Source organism: Cinclus cinclus, chromosome 1 (assembly GCF_963662255.1).
Source record: "Cinclus cinclus chromosome 1, bCinCin1.1, whole genome shotgun sequence".
Taxonomy (NCBI): Eukaryota; Metazoa; Chordata; class Aves; order Passeriformes; family Cinclidae; genus Cinclus; species Cinclus cinclus.
This window is the reverse complement of record NC_085046.1, coordinates 40491012-40512960: the sequence shown is the minus strand read 5'-3', so window position 1 is coordinate 40512960 and position 21949 is coordinate 40491012. Positions and strand designations below refer to the sequence as shown.

Sequence of the window (21949 nt, the reverse complement as noted above, 5' to 3'; positions counted from 1 at the left end):
ACAGGCTTTGTTGAGGTTTGCGTGACCTGCTCTTCACCCATGACTGAGAAGTGTGCTAGGAAAGAAGAATGCAGACTAGGTAAGCCATGCTGACCAGCTAGATCTAGCCAGGAGTAGTTTGGCCACCCCCAGCTGAAGGAAGGCCAACACAGAAGAAAGGAAAGCCAGAAAGCCACTCATGAACTGCACTGAATTTGGGAAACCACCATTTCTCACCCACCAGCAGGCAAGATATAGGGTAAGGTACACACGGAGGGAGAAGACAAAAGGAGGAGATGGAAAACATCATTTAACTCGCCTCTGCAGTAGAAGTGCCTGGCTTTTAATAGCAAGTGAAACTGGCAAAACTTTGCTTTAGGGATTGCTGCAGGCACTGACACAGACACAGAATCAAATCTGGCAGGAGCTGGGGGAAGGGACACAACCAGAGAAAATAAGAGAGGGAACAGCACACTAAGCTGGAGATCCTGAAGATGAAAATAAATTTTGCATTTAAAGCATTAAAATACCACTATTTTTATCCACTATTTCCAAAATGAGTGATCATTAGCAGTTTTAATCATGGGCTAGGCTCTTAAACAGGCCTAAGAGCAGAGCTCGCTGTTGTGACTCCTGACTGACAGCAGTGCAGGTGAGAGCAGACTCCAGCTCAGCAATTACAATAGAAGGGTAAAAGCATTCTGAAAACATTATTGTGATGCCTCAAATAATGAGATGGTTTTTCCCCTGTGGATTGTTAACTTGCAGCACATTTTCTGGCCAGTATTAAGCACTCCATGACTGGTGGAACAAAAGAATACTCTCTCCAAGCAAAGAGGGTAAAAAAAATCCCTAAATGATGGCTTCCCATAGGCTTAAATAGACATTTCATCTTCTGACTTTAACTCACAGCCTCCCTAACAAAGCTGGTAAACAGCACACAACACTGGAGAACCATATGTGATATAACACCAAGTTAAATTTATTCAATTATGACTACAGGGTCTAGGGTTTTTACTTCATAATGCATTGAGTTTGGAATTTACTGGAAGTTGTCTTCGGTGGTTAACCCCTCCTGGGACTTCAGATATACAATGGACAGACATTGAACATAGCAAGGCTCATCTGGTTCTCAAGATTAGCAAAACCAGCTTTCCTGCTTTGTTGGAATAGGAATGATTCACAGTTCAGAACTGACATTTGCATAATTAACTCAGACCTGCGCACTAAGGAGCATATCCTGCATCTAAACCTCCTTTTTTATTCTCCTCTACTTAGTGAAAGCTGCCATTACTTCACTTGAAACAGAGCTGAAAGAGTATAAACACTTCAGCTTTGTACAAATATTATTTTTCCAGCTTATATGGTCTGAAAATAGACAGCAGTCATTCAAGCATAATACAGTTATTTCTGTGATATTTTTTCATGACAGATGAGTCTCTGTGGAAGACCCCCTAAAATTTAGAACATACATAATTAGGAACAATTCTGACTCAGAAAAACACAAATATGCCTCTACCCTCTGCTACAGAATCTTGCCAATACAAACTCATGCAATTGTACCTTCTATGTAGCTTGAATGGCATTTCTGAACCCACTGCATCTCTTCCTTCACACAGTTAAGAAAGCCTGTTTATTGTAACCTGCTTCTCTCCATTCCTGTTCCCTCAGTATTCACACCACTGCCTGCCTGCTTCAAAATATGACAGAGCTCTTAATTCCTCATAATAGCAATGGGGAAGGCGAATAATTTGTCCTGATAGAGGCACATCTTCCCTCCAAAAAGCTTAATTTGTATTTCTTCCCCTTATGTCTCTTATGACAAAAGTAATGAGAAACATCCATCTTAAAGAGCCATCTACCCCGTTTTCAAGGGTCTGTTTATTAAACTCCCAGTTTCCAACAGAGAAATTCAGAAGCCCACCCAGTACAGGTGGAGCAGAACTTATTTGCTAAAAATGTCATGGCTAAACTATTCCTATTATTCATGAAGTATTCCAGAGAGACACACCCTGGCACTTTCAACTTATCTGCAAGGCTACTGAATGTGCTCAGTGCTACATGCAAACCTAGAAGCCCATGAGATGATGGAAGAAAGTGATGATATTCTTAAGGTAACAGTGCTGCTTATTGGGAGGCATAACTTTCTTACTTACAAGCAGCCCTAAATGCCTGTCTTGGGATACCTGCTTAATGCAACGGCAATCTTGTCTGGCTTTTTAGGTGCATCTTCACTGGACAGGCTACACGTGGAAGGAAAACAGAGAAATTCTGAAGTCTATCTCTCAGGTCAATGGACTGCATCTTCTGCTTAACTTCTGGGCAATAGAACACATTAGGAACCACTGTACAGGCAAAGAGGCAACTTTCAAAAGTGTTAGGAGCTTCCTGCAGTACTGTATTGCCAAACCCTGCCATCCTTTCCATGGGGAATTGTACCTGTGGTACTTGTGATGGACAGAGTCAGTGAGCACATGGGTACAGTTCTTATTTTCCCCTTACAGTGACAACTGTAGTGCTGGCTCTTCAGCGAGACCGCAGAGCAAGGTGCGCAGGGGGAGCCCAGCCCTCAACTTCCACAGACCACTGTACCACCAAAGACACAGAGAAATCTAAAATAGTAACATACTTGCTTGGCCAAACACTCACAAAGGACACTCCTACAGGACTTTAATTTAGTATAAGGCCTCATCCTGCCTAACTTTCTGAATGGCTACTAGTAACTAAGCACTGGCCTGGCACATACACACCATCAGATGAGTTTATTGCACTTCATTAAAGGGGTGGATGTTTTAAAGTTTTCATGTGGATCATCAAATCCTGTTTAAACTGGATCCTGTTAAGCTACCTAAATGTAGGCTGTATTCGGAACAAACCTAGTCAGACTAAAAATTGAGACTTACCACACATAAAGTTGTTGTGGTTTATTCAATTACTTTAAAATCAGCTATAAACTCAAGAGGTCTGAATTCTGTATGTGTAAAAAGCTTTTGTTTGTTACTTGATTATGCACCTGCAGCATTTGCAGAAGTAATAAGGAAGGCTGGATAGATAGCAGAAAATAATCTCTTCCAAGTACAAAATGGAAATTATTTGAAGACTGTTCTCTATGCTGGCATCATACTCAGAAACTCAGGTGGCAAAAAGCCAAACCTTTCTGCTGAAACTACAGTTAACTCTCGCTAGTTAACCCTTGCTCTAGGTAAACTCTTGCCAAATATATATCCTCTACTGTATTCAAAAAAACACACTAAGGTAAAACTTAAACATAGAGGAAACTGAATAATAACTAAAAGTTGCCATGACTTGCCAAGAGTTAATACAGGTGGGCAGATGTTTATTAATGCTGTTTATTCACTCAGGAGACTGGCAGGCACTTCCAAACCCTCTCTGGTTTCAGAGACCTACCTCCAGGAAAGGCTATGAGAATATGCTACTTTGGGGAAAGACTTTTGCTTGCTTTTTGAAGTAGTGGAAATGAAGCACAGACATAAAGACTGTGACAAATCACACAAAACAGGAAATTCTAAGTTATGTCTGACTCCCACAGGTTCCCTTTGATACAGCCAGGTACAGCTTGGTGAATCAGAAAAAGCATCACTCCTGCATTTGCCATTTTATACTTTTAATTCTCATTTTTATTTGCTTTACTAGAATGCCCTAAAAACTACTGACACTCACTTTCCTGACAGGTTTAGAAATCAGAAAGCCATACCCATCTTCCCTTTTGAAAGGCTCTGGCTACATGCAGCTTTAGAGAGCCCTCATTAGATCCTTCCTTTGGGGATGCCACTGCAAAGGCCCCCTCACACACACATCTCTTCTGACCTCTTATTTTAATGCTCCTTTCTGATGCAAAGAAACAACATATTTTGAGAACAAAAACTGTCTGCCTCATGGAGAAATCCTCAGACCATTTTCAGAAAAATGGCAAACTTCTTTCTAAAGCATTGTGAACACAACAGATCCTCCGTTTTACCTTTTTTTTCTTTTCTCTCTAGTGAGGCCATAGGGGAATATCTGCACAAAGAATTTTGCCAAAAACATCAGTCATGCTTCCCCTGCTAACTAGTTCATATCCCTCATTGCTCTTTCTCTTCCCTCCAGGAGGAATCAGACCACACCTTACCACACCTCCCTCCCCCTCCAAACGCCAGCCTGACCCACAAGAGTTCTCCAGTCTAGACATCTATCTGAACAACACAAACACAATGAAGAATGTGCTATGAGGAGTGGCAACCCACAGCTGGGGTAAGGCAAAACTGCTTATTTCAGCTGCAGTAACACTGCCGAGCGCTGAGAAAATTCTCTGTGGGTCTGTGGCTGGAGCTACTTCTGGAGAAAGGTCAGGCTGCCCAACATGCCAGGGACATGGGGGACCTGCTGTCTACTGCTGTCTCCAACCCACAGTCTGCTTTCAAAGACTACTAGCCCTGAGACAGGAGATGTCACAGCCCTTCCAGGAGAGGAAACGGGGGCTCTGCAGTTAGTTTGTTCTGCCAGGCATCATCACTGCGAGGGCAGATGGGATTTCCTTAGGACTCATCAGCATGGGTTATGACACCTTGGGGAGCACTCCAAAGATTGGTGTTTCTTTCCAGACATATCTGCAGAAGCACCTCGGGCCTCATAGTTGTTAAAATCCACTGTAAATGTAGATTGGAGGTTATTTTGATTCTGAAGTATAGAAAAAAGACTTTTGGTGTCTCAAGTTAACATTCACGGGAGACATCTCAGAAGACAGGTGACTCTGTGACTGTTTCTTCAGCAGTACAGAGACCTATCAGATGCCTCCTCTTCACAGGATGCTGGAAGTCTTTTTTTTAGAATAAAATTTTTTTTTTTCAACAGGAAGAATGTGAAAGGTACAGAGAGAATGTGAACCACATATATCCTCTGTCTCACATGAAACATTTGATTTTGCTACAGTTCTGTAATGTGAACACAAAAATATAAAAATTCAACCAGACACCCCAATTCTGCTTTGTTTCAGGAGAAAAGTGTGATGAGTATTTACCTGAAACTGCCACTAGTCTGGGAAAACACTCTGTAAACCAGACAAAAGTTTTACCTTTTGCTTTGAAACTTCTGCTGAACTGCAAGTTTTATCTCTGATTTCAAAGATTGTGATTCTGACTACAATTCCTTTCTCTGAACTGGAATCAAGATCCCGTGGACCAACAAACAAAACTTTAGTCAAACAAAGCCAAAGCCAAATAATGAATTTGGGATTTTAAAAAAATAAAGGAAATAAAAAGCAATCCTGAAACATAACACTGTAATTGGAACAGGGTGCATCTGTTCAAATATCAGTTTAAGCATCACATTTACAAGTAGGAAATACTTCAGAATTATGAAGCACGAGGGGCAGAAATAGCATGAGTAAGACATGAAAAGATTTTATGCACAATGGCATGGTTTGGAGCCCATAAATCGCAGGCCTGCCATTCACTATTTTAGCTTCACCTAGGCAGAGATATTGGAACAGAAGTTTCTTGCTCTTTTACCACGCACAGCTCCTCAGTGAGTCTCTCTGCACTGGCCCTTCACAAGTGCATCTCTTGTGCCAGCTGTGAGTTAGGGGGTGCTTTGTGCCTCCAGCCAGAACCCACATTCTTTAGGCATGATCTCAGCAACCTATACAGTCAGGATTGGAGCTGACAGAGCAAACTTTGGCTACAGCTCCTGAGGCCGCCCTAATAAAGGATGAGGTTTGAATGGCAAGAGTCTCTACCTGTACAACAGAAAACTGCATGAGTATACACTGGTTACTGCTGAACCAAACCAGAATTTCCGTGGTATTTTGTAACACTCCAGTAAGTGTGGGGAGAAGCTGTGTGCACATAAAGACTCACAGCTGCCCAATCAAAATAAGCATTTAAATGGATTAACCAGACAACTGTTCTTTCCAATTTGCAATCGTTACACAGCTACATAAATCAGAGGGATTTATAAACATTTGTTTTTCCAGATAAAAGGAGGATATTAGTGGGGGTTTTTAAAGTGCATTCACTGCCACTATCTGTCCCTCCCAGCCATTAACAAACAAACAAGGAAACAAAACCAAAAATGTTATGCATGCAAAAATTTTAGTAACAATTTTAGATTTGGGGATTTTGGTTCACACTTAACATAAAAAGACAATTTCCTAGTGGAAGCAGCATGAAAGACCTGATTTTATTTGGGTTTTTTGAAGACCTCTGAACTCAAGGAGTATTTGAGTGATCTGGAATTTAAGTTAAGACACATTCCATGACTAGAGGATGCTACCGTAAGACAGAATTCTATGCATTTTCTTTCCCTAGACCTGAATATAATCTATCCTTCCTAGTCTATTTGAAAAAAACTGTTTCCAAATAAGAAGACTCATTTAACAAGTCCACATCCTTAACACACACACACAGAGGCTCCTCTGTCAGCTACTGATGGGCAAACGTGTTTATGCGGAAGCTCAGTTCAGAGCTCTTTTTTACTCTGAGAAGCCATTTTCCTTCAGGAAAATGGTGTTTATGAACCATTCTGTCCCCACACAGCAAGTTTTGAATGACAGATTCAGGAAAACAGTATTAAAAAGAAATTACTCTCTTTCATAATCCATCAGCTCAGCTAAAACAGTAAATCAGAGGAAAGTTAGACACAAATGTAACCCCCTAGGAGTAGAATCACTTTGAATAGATTTGAAGAAAAATACACATCCTTCTCAAATTCAGTAGCTTGGATGGCTATATTTGTCTCTGTCAACTTACATGCAAAGAAGCAGAATAATAGAATTCAATACCCCAGGGATATGCTATCTTGATAGATGCATCTAACTGCCACAACTATTAATGGGAATTATATACTGAGTATTGAGAAAAGGGCATATGCATAAAACTGCACACACCTAATGATATTCAACCTTAGGAAAACTTTCTTTTTCAGACTTCTGTTGCAAGGATCCTAGTGCTGTGGCATACTGTTAGTGACTTATCAGATTTCTTGGTAAAGAAGTATCTGTCTTAATAAAGCTGCATCTCCTTTATCTGCCAAAGGTAAATTTGCTAACATATCCCCCAGGTATTAGCTGTTCCTTTCAATGCATTTGCAAAGCACTCCCTCCAGTTACCTTTTAGACTGTGAATCCCTAGCTGGCAATATCACCCTGCTGAAATAAGGGCATGAATGATCAGCTCCTTCATTTCTATCTGAGGTTGAAATTTTACTGTGCTTAAAAGAAAATAAAAGCCATGAGTGAAATCTGCCCATTCTGAAATAAATAGGTGTTTCATCCTTAAATACCTTTCTTGAAACTTCACTGAAAGGTCCTTATATTTACGAATATTTATAAATCCCATGCAAAGAGAATTCACTCACTATATCATAAAACTGAGTGATTTTAAAAACACTTGCATCTATATGAGTGCATGGTCCACCCACATAAAAAAAATTAACCGTGGACACTTAAAGAATGGATGTAGGAATACACTTCTCATTCCATACAACAACACATTACTCACTGCTTGCAGCACCCAGCCCCCCATCAGGGCGTGCAGTACAATGTAAGGGAAGGACATTTCCACATTAAGTGCTGCTCAGCAGGAAGGGACTTGCCAATCTAAAATGTTTAGTCTACCTGTGGGAAGATGTGTGAGAGACTGCAGGCTCTTACACTTCATTTATGATGAGGCAGAATATAATTGTAAATTTGAAATGTTGGATTTCCAGGGTTTTCCCCTCCCAGTTGATTTACGTAATAGTTGTTACTCTAAATCCACTATTTCAATCCTCCAGCTATTTCTTCAGTCATTATTAAGGCCATAATCTTTCACCAGGACTCCAAGAGAGCATATACACTTGCAAGCTTGTTTAAAAGAAACATTGCAAAGAAAAGACTGATTCATGTATCTACAAAACAATTCCTTCCACAGAGAAAGCTGGGAGGAGATAAGATGGAACCACAAGAGCAAGTGTACCAAGCAGTAGCTGAGAACCTACTACTGCCTGTCAATTTTCATCTGAATACCTCAAACTTCATCCAATTACTCAATTACTCCAACCTTTTTTTTCCCCTAACAACTGAGAACTATGAAAAGCAAAATATGATGATACTTGATAGATTTTTAAATGGTGCAGTTCATTTCTGGCACAGCGTTATGTTCCTCTGCTACTACATAATGCTCCTGCTATACAAGACAGAAGTTGGTTATTGTCACATATATGAGTTAAATTTAATAGGATAAGATCTTCAGCAGATGCTGTGATTTCTGAGTGTTGCTGTGTCAAATTATGCTCATTGATGTTTAGTATTTCAGAGTCATCAAATGTTTCTGGATATTGGTCATCATCATCCTTCATCTGGAGGGCACTTATTCAACTGTAGAAATCAGTAAGAGTCTGCAGGATATCTAAGGGCTTCTGTGAAATGCCTTGATCTCTTTAATCGAATGCCAAGTGGATTAATGATTATGTACTGAAAGTACTATTTCAACAGCGGCCATTGAGGAGGCTGTGCATAACATGGTCATAGCAGCTGAACCATTCAGCATCCCTTTAAACACCACCAGCCAGTTACATGCTTTGTTATGGTTTCTGGTGAAACTGTTCAGTGACATGGGCAGCTCATTCTCTAAAGCTGTCACTTTGGCATTTCTCACAAATACTGCACTCATGTAGAACACAGTTTGTTTTCAAAAGTGTTCTCATAAGCCAAAACAATTCCAAGCTTTCCCAACACTGTAATAGCTTAAGCTATGTCAGAGGGAAGTGTTCCATAGCAATAGAGACATTTTTTAAATTCCTTAGATGTAAAAATTTTATAACTCATGCATATTTGAAATATTCCGGCACAACATTAGTTAGCAGAGCAGATTAACTGTTTTGTTACTTCTGGAGATGCTAGTCTTAATTCCGAGAGGGACGTGAGTGACACCAGCCTGGTGGTGGAAACCTACTGCATCACAGATTCAAAGGCTGCAAGAGCTCTCTGACTGTATGGATGGTATTCCCAGCCTGGCCTTTTCAACGTGAAGCCATTCCACGCAGCTAGTTTTGCAAAGTCCTAACTTACCTGGGTATATGTTTAACAAGCCAAACCCCATTTTAATTTAGAGAGTCACATTGAAAAGTCCATCACATCCCCTGTATTCTAATAATAAAAGCATCCTGATTGCTAAAATTGCACAACTTGTGTCTGGGGTGGTTTCATTCACCTCCAGCTTCCATTTGTCAGAACGGATGCTTTTTCACCTTTCATAATATCCGCCCCCACAGAGTCTAAAATATCGAGTTAGCACAGCTTAAAACCTTATTTTCCACCAACTAACTGTGGCAAACTTCCATGTGAGCTTTGCTACCTATAGCTAAGCATTCTGGCAGAGCAGATTTAGCTAGGTTGCACTACCTTAACTGTTCCTAAGGGAAAATTATCCCAGTTAGTGGTGTTTATGTTAGGTATGGTATCTTAACAATGCATGGCAAAGTGCCTGCATATCTGACCAATCTGACCAACCATATCTCATATCCAGCCAGAAAACAGCAGCTGTAGGTAGTATTCCTAATTCTTTAGCTCTTCCTATGCCCAAAACCACAATAGTCCATCATGCTGAAAGACTAGGAAATCATTAACATTAAACTCTCACCTGAAAGTGTATAAAAGACAGCATGGTTCCCTAAACAAACAGTACCTCCTCCTTCCTTACCCACTGCAGGCTAAGGACAATAGACTAGAAATTGATGCCCTGGTAAAAGCAGACAATAGCTCATTTTCAAAAGCACAGTGGGAACTTAAATCAAAATCCACCTTTTAAAGGGAAAAGTGATGTCTGTATGGGTAGTCTAAGTACTCAAGCTAAGCAACAGCTTGGAAAAGCAGGTGTCAGTGCTTTCTATTTCTAGGTATGTGGTTATGATAGTGGTATATGTGCCTTGTCATTAGCTTTCAAGGATAAGATACTTCAAATAATTAGTGGTTTGCTTCTAGCATTTGCTACCCACCTTCACCCATGAGAAGGCCAGTAAGCTTCTGCCTTCAAACCACCAGTAGGTACATGCCTGATAGAAAAAAAGCCTAGTTTAGGAATGTGCAAATTGGCTGAACCATGAATAATATCTATGTGGACAACTGAGGAAAAGGTTAGGCCTTCAGTTGTCAAACAGAAGCAAGTTACCAATGCTTCCATGTGCCTCACCAAGCTCCTGGCACACAGCCTCTTAAACTCAGAAAAATAGGGGAGAAAAAAAAAGTGCTGATATATTATTGAACTTGACAGGGTGTTTGAGACCGTTGAGAACTTCTGGATGCTCTAAATGCTTTAATCCAGAATTTCTGTAGAGAAAGAATAGGAGTTATGACTCTGTTTGAACCTCAGTTTCCCAATCACAATAGACAAGCACTGAAATAACTTCAACATTCATTCATTTCCCACAGGTTCTATAATTGTCTATAGAAACTGTAATTAACACAATTGCATTTTTTTTTTAATTTTTGCCACATGTTAAGCAACACAAGTTGAAACTGGAAATACTAATATGAATGATTGTTCTGAAGTTTAATGGTGGCATCAAAAATACAATGGATGAAATCATGGGAAGCTGGAAATCTGTGTTTGAGTCTCCAAAGACTAAGGCTTCTCATTTTCTAGTTCGCTGCTTTAACCATAGGCCAAGATGCAAAAGTTTTTCTTAGTTGTAAGTCACCAACAAATCTTGTCTTCTTCTCTCATGTAAAATAAGGAGCCTCTAATCCCTTCCAATCTGTATACGAGGAACTTTCATGTCTAATACAGATACTTTGAAATCTTTTTAGGGTCAAGTACATATTTTTTAAAATAACTCAACAGGATATACCTGATTCTTAATTCTGAACCCCAGTTCCTGACTATTGGCAATTTAGCTGGAATAATATTTTTATTTTCCTTCATAAACATTAAAATCAGGGGACATATATGTATAAGAATCCCTAGCCAGCCCCTGCCATAATAAATATTCATCATACCAGTGTGGCCTCAGGGGAAAGTGAGAACAGCAAAGCCCCCAGCGAGACAGAAACCTTAAAGCAAAAGTATAAAATGTGAGAAGTGAGAAGCGTGTGAGCAAAAAGCTGATGGAGAAAGAAAAACAAAACAAAAAATAAAACAACAAAAAATGGAAACACGTTTTGGTCGTATTTTCCAGAATAGTTTACCAATCCCTTCCTCCTGAATGTCTTCCTATATCTATAATCCAGAGCAAAGAGAGAGCAGATATGGCTTTAGTTACAAACAGACAGTGTGGTATTCCTGTTTACATGCAGACTTGGGTTATGGCTTTCAGAACTGAAAGCCTCATGGCCTGGCACTGTACTTACCAGATGAGAATACTACAAATGCAATAAAAGGATCAGCTTCCCAGATTTTTGATTTAAGGCATTCCCTTGCGGTAAAGTTGGGTGAGGAAATGGAAGAATAGACTGAGGGGAAGAAGGGAAATTCAATAGCCCAGAAGCATGTATTGCTGACCTAGTTACTTTGTGAATGCTTAAACAAAGAAGCTTACCAAGTCATGACTATTACATGGTCCCTTCTGATCTTTTCATGAGGATGCGAAACGGTTGTTTTCAGTTTAGAAAGGAAAAAAGATTCTGTATGTAAAGTGTCTCTTTGTTGTGCTGTGAACTCCCTGGAGAGAATATCAGTCACCCTGCAGGGGCTGGAATAATGAATGAATCCATCAGGGAACAGGCTTTCTTCTCCTGTGACATGCTTTGGGGACCACCCACACACATGTCAACTCTTTTTCTGCAAAGTGCTGCCTCTAAAGCCTTCCCCTGTCTCAGCCAGCAAGAATCCTTCATCCTAGAGCCCTTCACTGACGGAGTTTAGATACTCAGGCTGAGGAGTGACATGACCATGGGCCTCCCACTTTCAGGGCAAAAGCTCTAACTACTGTAGGAAAAGGAGGCAAGGCAACCATGAAAATTGGTAACAGGAGCTGTGACAAGGTAGAAGGTACACTGAAGGGCAGCTGGCCTACTGCCATAGCAAGGTCACTGCAGAATCACAGTTCTCCTTCTATGCCAGGGACAAATGAGAAGGGTAATTGCTGCATGCTGGTGGGCAGAACCGGTCAAAGGGAATAAAAGATCAACCACCACATGCAAATGACAGCTCTTCTCCATTGGTTCCTGACTGCAGATTGGTAAATTTTTTCAAAATTTTTCAAAATCTCATAAAGGCTTCCCATTAGTGAAACACACTAATTTCCAATAATTTAAAAGATTTACTCCTTACTTCCTGCACCCATTCCATAAGTTTCAAGGAAGAATGGAACACTCTGAAATCACTACCCAATCACATTAAAGGAAAGCTTAAGATCTCTACAGACCTGAGAGAGGAGCATCCCAAGTGGAGCCTGAATGTGCACAGTGGATACTAATTGCATAAAGAAGTAATATTTTAAGAGACTAGACAGGCGGAGGAAAAAGGCTGAGAAAGGAAAAAGGCATAGTTCCATCTATCCTACTTCCCCAGGCACACACTTCAGCGGCCAGAAATTATTCATGTACACTGCTGGCTGCAGTTTTTGAAGGTGTGCTGAGTCCTGATGTAACTATGACTTCATATTTGCTCCAGCCACAGAGCTCCCAAGGCATATGGAAGTTGGTCAGGACAGCGTGGCAAGGCTAAAATCAGGAGGGCAGCCAAAATGGTAAGGATTTTAATCTTCCTTTAAACACTAAGACCTTTCTTAAATTGCTGCTGAAGCTCTGCTATCCATACCAGTGATGTACTGCAACTTAACATAACAAGTTTTCAGCAGTATCTAAGCTGCTAATTACGCTCAGGGATCAGACCAGATCAGTATCTTGAGATACACAAGAATCCTGGATAGCTGCTTTTGCTTTCTCCCCTGAAAATAACCAGAAGAGATAACCCATTACTAATCATCTGTGGTCTGCTTCAAAGTTTGGCCTCTTGTATGGCAACATTAAAGATGGGCTTAGTGAGATGAAATCTACAAAATTGCCACATTACCATCCAAAAGCCCCAGGCACCATCAAACCATGCCAACAGGTGATGTACAGGCATGATGAACTTAATCCCATTGTGGGCTGCAGAATCCACAGCAGGATTGAAAGAGAAGGGAGATGGCTCACCTGCATTTCACATCTACAATACTTAGATCCAGGAGAATTACAGGTAAACACTTGATAAATCTAACTGAACCCCCTCTTCCTTCTAAGACAATGAATTGAGTACCAGCTCACTTATGATCCTTCTGGGTAAAATGTTAAACAAAATTAAAAACTACATTCAGATTCTGAGGAGCCGTTTGTCCTTTAGTCCTTATTTCCCATTCTCCACTTTTCTTCCTTATTAACTACACCAGCACTAGAGGCTTATCAATGATGAGGGAGCTTCAGTTTTCATACATTTTAGGAAATGCACACAAGTGTTTTCAAAGGAAAGGCCTGGTCTTGATGAGAAATCATTCTTCGTAGATATTTATCTTTTTTTGGGGGACTACCTATCCCACATCAAATTAATCTGCATTCTCCCAAATTCCTGTAACATGACTCTTCCTGGGCAAAAATCCTTAAAGATACCTTACAAGAAGTTTGGAAGTATTCACTTTCCCCTGACTGCCTGTAGTCTCCCATTCTTAATGTTATGAGGACTTAAAAAAAAAACTGCAGTCAAATTACTCTTTAGCTCCAAGAAAGAGAACCAGATTGCTCTGGCTCCTGTAAGACTGATACCACAAAAGCCCCCTCGAGGGAATTACAGCCTCATAACACACAGTTGCCTATTATTTATTCTGTGGCCAGATTCTGCCAGCTGGTATAAATCAGGGCAGGTTCCTCGCCTTCAACAGAGGAAGCTGATTTATGCCAGCTGACAGTCTGGCTGCACACGCTCCACTTGCACAATGCTAGTTTTTAAAGAGACCTGTTAAAGTGCCCCAGGCACGTAAGAACCACGCTTGGGTCTTTACTTGGAAAATGCTGCTCGGAGGAATAAAACTGTGAGACCTTCCTGCTGCTCTCTGGGTGTACTGTTCAAATTCACTTGCTTTTCTAACAGAAGAAAGTCTCTAAACCCTGACAGAGCCACCACAACCTCGGGAACAAATATTTTCCAACGTCCTCTGCATTAACCAGTTTGTTTTTTTTTTTTTTTTTTAACTGAGCTTCAATGATGCATTAAACAAAGCCCAAGGGAATGCCAGTGCAATGCTTTGGAGGAACCGATCAGCTGCACAGAAGGCAGAATTGATCTTGCAAAACTTGTGTTAGTGGTAACTATAAACATGCTACAAAGAATGTGGTGTGACTTCAAAATCACTGGCTGAACGTGCAGTTTTGGCTGCTTGATAAATCTTTCTTCTTTACCTTAAAACCTCAGGTATCTACTTACAGAATAGGGAAAGAGCTCATTTGATGGTGTGGGCTGAAATGCTTGGGTACAAACAGAAGATAGTAGGAAACAGAAGACAGCTTTCTAATACCTCTGGTTTCAGATTGCCATTTGAAAGGCACAGTGTTAATCCCAGGTGTCACTGTAGGGATGTAACTTCTGGGTTGTCAACTGAAGGATGCTTTAAGTGTGAGGAAGCAGACTCCTCTATCTGTTCCTGAAATCTATTCATTTCAGTCAAATTTTTGCCAAAATACTATTCTGGGTGAACACAGAACTGGAATCCTGGAATCAGACTAACAGGACTGTTAATAATCAAAATTAAGGTTCCTTTGCATGACAATAATTTCTGAATACAGCTTGTTATTATGATGTGAAACAAAGACTAGAAGAAACCAGCCATTCAAGAGCACTGCCATCCCCACCCAACGCAGAGCCAATGAACACATGGCTACAAGTCAACCTTAAAAACACTGCCACGAGAATGTTTTCGCAGCCCCACAAAGTGCTTCAACTTTGCTTTCAATTTCATACATTTCCATATTCACAACAGAGTGAAAACAAAATCATTTGAGGTGGTGGGTATGGGCATGTTTGTACATGCACGCCCAGTGAGAGAGTGACAGCCCTCCAATATCCTGGGGAGAATGGATAGGGGGAGCTCCAGTTTAAAATGTGCATTCTGTGAGACAGGCCATGCACTTAATCCCACCTTTCTACCATTGACCAGTGTTAGTTCTAATTATTGATTAATGATTATTTCTCTATCTTTCTGTATCAGAAATTCCACTGTGGATTATGGAAGAGGAAAAAAAAAGAAAAAAAAAAAAAAGGGAAATGTTTCCTGATGAAAGTTTAGTGGAAACTGGTACATTTCCACAAATTGTTTCAGTTTTGACAGATCAGCATTTTCCCATGAAAAACAGTGTCAAAAACTCTCAACCACCTCTAATTCTAACCAGATTAACTCAGGAATGAATGCCAGCAGGAAGTTCTTGCTAAATACCAGTTGTTTGAGCAAAGGAAAACTACTTCTTCCTGAGATGATCTTCCCAGAGGTGAAAAGGCTTTAAAACCCATATGAAAAAAAAAGGACAGGTAGTTCCAGCTGTAACAACTACAATGGGATTTACAGCAAGAGCAAGGAAATGGCATATTCAAAAAAATATGCACAAACATGGACAAATCAGCAACTAGTATTTCCCCTGACACTATGTTATTGTTTCTTAAAATCTAGAACAGTTGCTAAAGCTTTGCAGCAATGCAAACAAGTTGACATTTGTCCATACGAACTGCGAGGCAGAGTTCTTAATACCCGCTTCAATTTAAATTGTGCTTAAATCCCTGGAACCTAATGGACATACAAATGGAGCATGCTGTTACCAGGAAAAACAGAATTAGGCAATTACTGGTGAGATCTGTCAGCTCTATCTACTCCTCTGGATGAGATTCCACCAGTGGATGGCGTTTGAAGCAATTTGCTCTCTTTACATATCTTACCCTAAACTGTAAAACTGCACAAAACTAAAACTGTGCAAACAGTAGTACACAAAATGTTGTACTCAACAAATGCCAGTGCTGCTGCTCCGTCACTATGCCAAAGAGCAGACATCATATGAAAAACAACTGTTGAAGGCTTAGCTGGGTCACTGAGAACCCAGTTCTGCAAATGTTTAGTGTCAACCCATTGCTTGTAGTGGCATTTGCCCTGTCCCAGTGTGTGTGACCACTCCTTGCTGTAAAAGCAATCTAACCTCTGTAATAAGAAGCTTCTCCTCTGTTTCACACCTGCCAGTGAAGTTAAACTTCAAAAGGACTTTGGCTATCAAACCCAAGACATATTCTTTCTGGTTTATTTTAGTCTATTTTAACCTTCCAGAAAAAGAGTTCATAGAAAAGCGCAAGTATTTTTACATCGCCTTTTATTTTATTCTTGAAATTATTTTATAAGCGTTTAAAAAACACCTCCCATTATCCTCTAGGGAAAGGAAAGAAAAAAAAAAAAACCTAACACCAACAAAATTTAAGGCCAAAGACCTATTAAGCAACCCAAATCTCAGCACTCACTCTCTTGGACTAGGATTCAGTCAACTTTCTTTTCTGTATCAGGATTGGCTCTCCACTACTTCATGCTGGGAATCCCTTGTACTCTTATATCTTTAGAGACTGGTTGACACCTCAGTCAAGTTTACTGAGTTTCCAGTGCTGTGGCAATACAAACCCTCTTGCCTACCTGGGTATTTCCCCTGAGTCAAAAGGCTCCTCTACAGCAAAGGAAATGATGCTGTTGACTCCCACCTTCCTCAGGGCACCCTTTCATTCCTCTGCTTGTCAGGTGCCAGAAGGGCTATGGGAGCCATGGGCAAATCAAGACTTTAGCAGCCCACAGTCCCTCCTGCTGATCCCAGGACCACAGAGGTGGCTGGAAGCCCTGCCTTTCACTGTGCCACCAAGGCTGGTCTTTAGCCATGCCAGCCAACGAGGAGATTGCATGGACCACTCTCCATTAGAATCTGTCACTGCACTAGTGAGCATGTTTCATACCTAGCTGATACAAATGCACCCTGTTATGGAAGATCCAAGAGTAACAGATTGGGCACAACCAGTTGGTTTTGCTCATTTTGGCGATACTGAAAGTAAGGCACAGCTCCTCTGAGGTCAGAGAAGTGGCAGTGGATGCTAGCAAAGTGTATATGTATATAGCACACACGTACATTATTGAGAAAAGAGTTCCTAAGCCACAAATGCAAAAAATAACAGAATATCACTTTCAAAATATCTTGCAGAGGAAATATAAGCATCGGAAACTCCAGCACCTGGTGCTACAGCGATACTATGCTCTTTTTTCTTTCTCCCCTCAAAAGAGCAAATGCTTTCTAAAAGTCTTTGAAAAAAACCAAACCAAACCACAAGGAATTTTCCTTCTGGTAAGAGCCTGACACCATATTTCCTCCTATGTTCAGAGTTAACCTTGTCACAATGACAACTTTTGTCAGGCACCATTATAGGATGCTGCATCCTTGAAACTGCAACAATTCATCCCACAAAGTAGTATTTCATTTTGAAGCCATGTTATTTGACTAAATATAGGTCATATAAGAGTGGTTTAAAATATGAGTAAAAAAATACTATGAATATAAAAACCTCTGAATTACTCCACTGCCCACTTTTTTGAAATTACTTTTGAAACTGTTTCAGGAAACCTGCTATAACTCTGTGTAACTCTACTAATGCTAATGGAACTATATTCACTTGCAGCAGCTTAAGATCTGGCTCGTAATTTTTTAATAGAAACCATTCCGATATGGAATGCACCACCTGAGTATTAGAGAAGCATGTTAATGCCAAAGAACTAAAAATAGCATGTAAACAAAAGTGTTTTTCAAAGTCTTATGTATAAAAGCCTCAGAGTTCAAGGATACCCCACACATGGAAGAAGATGCTATATCATCTCTAGTGTATCCCTACTTCCCTCCTGAAATACCTGGAAGAATGCCAGTTTTAATGGGGGGCAGGAATACATTTTAGACTCAATCCTGTTATAAACATGTTCTATCACATTACAAGATGTTTGCTCTCCTACTTCCCTTCTGCAAATATCTGAAGCTCTGAATTTAATTTTCATACTATAAAATCAACTAACTCTGATAAGGCTTTCAAAGAAAACCAGACAGTAATGCAAACAGAGTTTGGCTGGAGAAATGGAGAAATTAAGTTCCTGACGTTCAGATGAACAATTACTCCATGGATGATTCCAAGGAACAAATTTCTGGTTATGATAACCCAAAGATAAACTACAATTTCATATTCATTTGAACACCAACACCAATTTCTTATTTGGGAACTGCTGGTTTGCACTGACATTAATTGATTAAATGCTCAATAAATCATTCAAAATTATTTTTTAAAAATCACATCTTGCCCCTGTACTCTATGCAAAAAAAAAAAAAAGTCAATTACTTGTGTGTAGTAGAGGACATGAGAGTATATTTTTTTCAAAGGAGATAATTCCTATTGAATCTGTTAATGAATTTGTGGGTTTCACCAAAATCTTTATGGGAATATGACATTTTTGTCTAACATTTTGCTGTGAAGAATGTTAAAATGAAATTTTAGCTGGTGCTTTGTTAACCAGCCATCTAGTTAGTTAGTTGGTGTACCTGGGAACTGAGCTCTTCTGAGACTGATATATCTTTTTTCAGCCTCACTATACTGCTGTGTTACTACAAAATAAATACCTCCTTTTTTTTTTTTTTTTAAATTCTGTTTTGTTTTCCCCCAAGCATTTGGCAGCTCTAGTTTTCATTCTGGTGCCAAATAACTACCAACATCCAAACCTCACACTTTCTGCTCCACAGAACTGTTGCTTTTTGATCAACTCTTCTTGTCATAATAGAATTCAGTGGAATAATGGAATCCTACAGTGATTATCAAAACAGCTTTTGGAGCTATGGGATAGATTACTTGACAACAGGTCTAACCTAGTTTTGGTTATTGTAGGGTGTAGATGAAGGTAAGTATGAAAAATGCTGGAATTGTAACCAGTTTATTTTCATTTTCCTCACTGGACCTGTGACAAGAAAGAAGAAAACTCTCATCATGCCCACTTTTAAAAATCTGCCCATAGGCTGAGACTGTCTGTAAGTGATTGAGTGGGAAAAAAGAAGTCTAATAATATATAACATGATATTAACTAAAGCTGACCTTCTTCATGTAAAGCCTTTTGCGATGCAAATCTGCAAACATTTGGGGTTGGGGTCAAAATAAAAGCCATCACTAGTTGACTTTGATTTATACTAATGAAAAATTATAAAAAATATATAAAAAATTAACAAGAAGACGCATACCGCAAATTTAATATAATTTTGAGTTGTGGGACACCCTAATGTCTTATACTGTTCTTTTCTTCTGCACTAAGCTTTCATGAATAACTTTGTAGGTATGCAAGACCTGTTGACTTTGACAGGGCTGTTAATGAAGCATGAAGTTATTCAAAACTGCACATAGCTAAAGGCAGTAGCTATTCAAGAGTTATCTACTTTATGTTATTATGTTTCAGCCAAAATTTGGGATCCCTACTGACCATGAATGGACCAGACAGGAGAATCAGAGGGCCCAGAGCAAAGTTTGTAGAAGTCCAGGTGTCTGTACACCTTACCTGAAGACTAAAACTAGATGTGCTATCACAAGACATCTTAGAAATCTACATTCTTCACAAACGTTTCAGATGTAGTTTGTGCAATCTGCTGTTCTCTTTTTAGGTTCACCACTTGTGCTGCAACATGATTTAGGGCCTAACCTTGATATTACAGATGTTAATTCACATATGTGGCTAACTACTGGTAGGACAGAGATGGAAAACTCCTTAGGGCAGGAGTCGCGTTATTGCAGCGGAACTTTAGACTCATAATATATTATAAATTATAATATGAAGAATACTGCAAGCCACAGTAAAACTATCTATGGATGTCCGCGGCGGAAGCAGGGTAAGGATTATAAAATGTCACTTTTAAAGTGAGCCAAACAACACGCGCAGTCAGTGCTAGAGGAACGAGCGCTTTTCAGTCCAACAGCTCACAGTCACGGCTAAACTCCGCTCCTCGCAGAAACTCACACGAGACCCAAGTTTTGGTAACCAAGTGCAGATCCACGCATCAGCGGGCTCTGTGGCCAGGCACAGGCCCTCGCTCTGAGAGCCACCCGAGGCACCTTCCAGCGCCGTGCCCAGCGGAGCGGCTCCAGCGGCCGGAGCGCGCTGCGGAGGAGCCGCGGGTTCCCCGGCCCGGCCCCGGCCCGTGCCCTGCACGGGGCCGGCACCAGGTGCGGGAGCTCCCGCATCAGCTGCGGGCAGGGCCTGCAGCCCTTCCCCCGGCCACCGCAGGCAGCCCCCCCAGATGCCCTCTCCGGGCTCCTCCGGCCCGAGCAGACCCTGCCGGTTTCCTGCCAAATCCGCTCCTTTCTCCGCGCTGTTCCCTCCGCGGTCGGACCTCAGATTTGGCCGCGAAACCCCGAGATTCCCCAGTCCTTTCTTCTCCGCTTACTCTCCCGCAGGGCCATCAACAAACACGCTCACCCCCTCCCGAAATGTTCCCAGCCCCAAAACTTTCTTAGCGACCGTGTCCCCCGCGTCCCGCGGCGGACGCCTGTCCCTCGCCGCCTGCCCCCTCCCCTGCCCTCCCGCCCCGCTCCGGCCCCGGCAGCTGTCAAGCGTCAGGGCGCACTTACCCCGGAGCAGAGCGGGGAGCGAGCTGCCCAGGAGCACCCAGAGGGAAAGGCGCAGCAGCAGCCGCCGCGGGCTCCGCGGCAGCCGGGCAGTCATCGCGGAGCCGGATCGGCGGGGCCGGCAAGCCGCGGGCGGGGCGCGGGGGCGGCGGGGAGGCCGCGGCGGCGGTGGCGGGGCTGGCGGGGAGCGGGGCTGCGCCGCTCCGCTGCTCGGGACCGCGGGTGACTCACTGAAACTTCACTTCGGCGCTGCAGGGGAAACAGGAAATCTTAAACTTCGCAAACAGCTGGGCAGGACTTTCTTACTCTTATAGTAGTTCCTTCTCCCCCTTCCCACAGTCACCCCCTCCCCTGCTCTCGCCCTTTTTCTTTCCTTTTTCTTTTTTTTCCCCTTTTAACGCGAAACCTCACCCAGTTTGGTGTCAATCATCTGCCAGAGGCCAGCCCCTCTCAGGTCTGGCTCTCCTACCGCAAGCGCGTCGGGCCAGCCCCGACGTGCAGCCCGGATCCCGGCGCCTGCCTCCCTCCGAGGCGGGGACCGGGCACAGCCACCCGCCCGGGGCTGCGCCGTGCCTTGCGAGGAGGGAGGCTCAAGGTCGACAGGAAACTGCGGGCTCGGAGGGCTCCTTCTCCCTGCGAGTTGAAAAGGACCCAGTCGTGTCATCTGGGACGTGGGAGCTTTGCAGAGTTAGTCCTCGCATCCCTATCCCTGACCTTAACGCTGCTGCTGCAGCAGCCTGTTTCTGCCTCTGCAGAACCGGTATCGGAAAGAAGGACGTAACCCCCAGATGAACTAAAGCAGGGAGCAGGGGAGGTTGAAGTCAGGGTAATAGCAAGAAATGTTCACACAGACTAGCTGGGCACTCAGATTGCAGATGTTGAAGCTGACTGGGACAACTTGTCACCTGCTGCTTATTTTGCTCCCAGATAGGTTGGTTGTGCTCTACTTTATCTCAAAGGTATGTGACACAAATGAAGTTCGTATCTATCCCTCTCCAAAGGAACTTCTGCTGGAGATTTGCCTTCTCTGCAAGGGAGAAGTTTCACCTACGATTCAGAGAGTAGGACCACAGCGGTGATGCCAGCTTTTTATGGCCCAGTCAGAGACTGTAAGAACTACTCCGTTTAGAACCAGCATAAGGCTTGAGCTCTCTGCTAGTATAAATCCAGCCATTGCACAGCCAGAAGTTGTTGTATTGAGACCCATCTTCAGCTCACAATCTTCCTTCCTCTTTTAGTTAAATAGCTGGGCATTGATTGAAGGGTAAACCGATGCACATAGGGATAATTCGAGGGCAATTGTTTGAATGTTGTTGATTTGCTTTTGCCTGGGTTACAACACTAGTCAGAGATACAGATCTGGGTATTTCAGAAAA

At 41.8% G+C, this 21949-nt stretch overlaps 1 protein-coding gene across 1 annotated transcript in view; it reads right to left on the bottom strand.

The window, feature by feature from the left end:
- The window catches only part of TGFBR2 (transforming growth factor beta receptor 2), a 58090-nt gene extending 37286 nt beyond the window's left edge, over nucleotides 1-20804 (bottom strand). The window contains exon 1 of the mRNA XM_062496514.1: nucleotides 20577-20804. Within this exon, the coding sequence (XP_062352498.1) occupies nucleotides 20577-20670 (94 nt within the window). The 5' untranslated portion in view covers nucleotides 20671-20804. The remainder of the gene's footprint in view (nucleotides 1-20576) is intronic.
- Between the last annotated feature and the right edge of the window lie 1145 nt (nucleotides 20805-21949).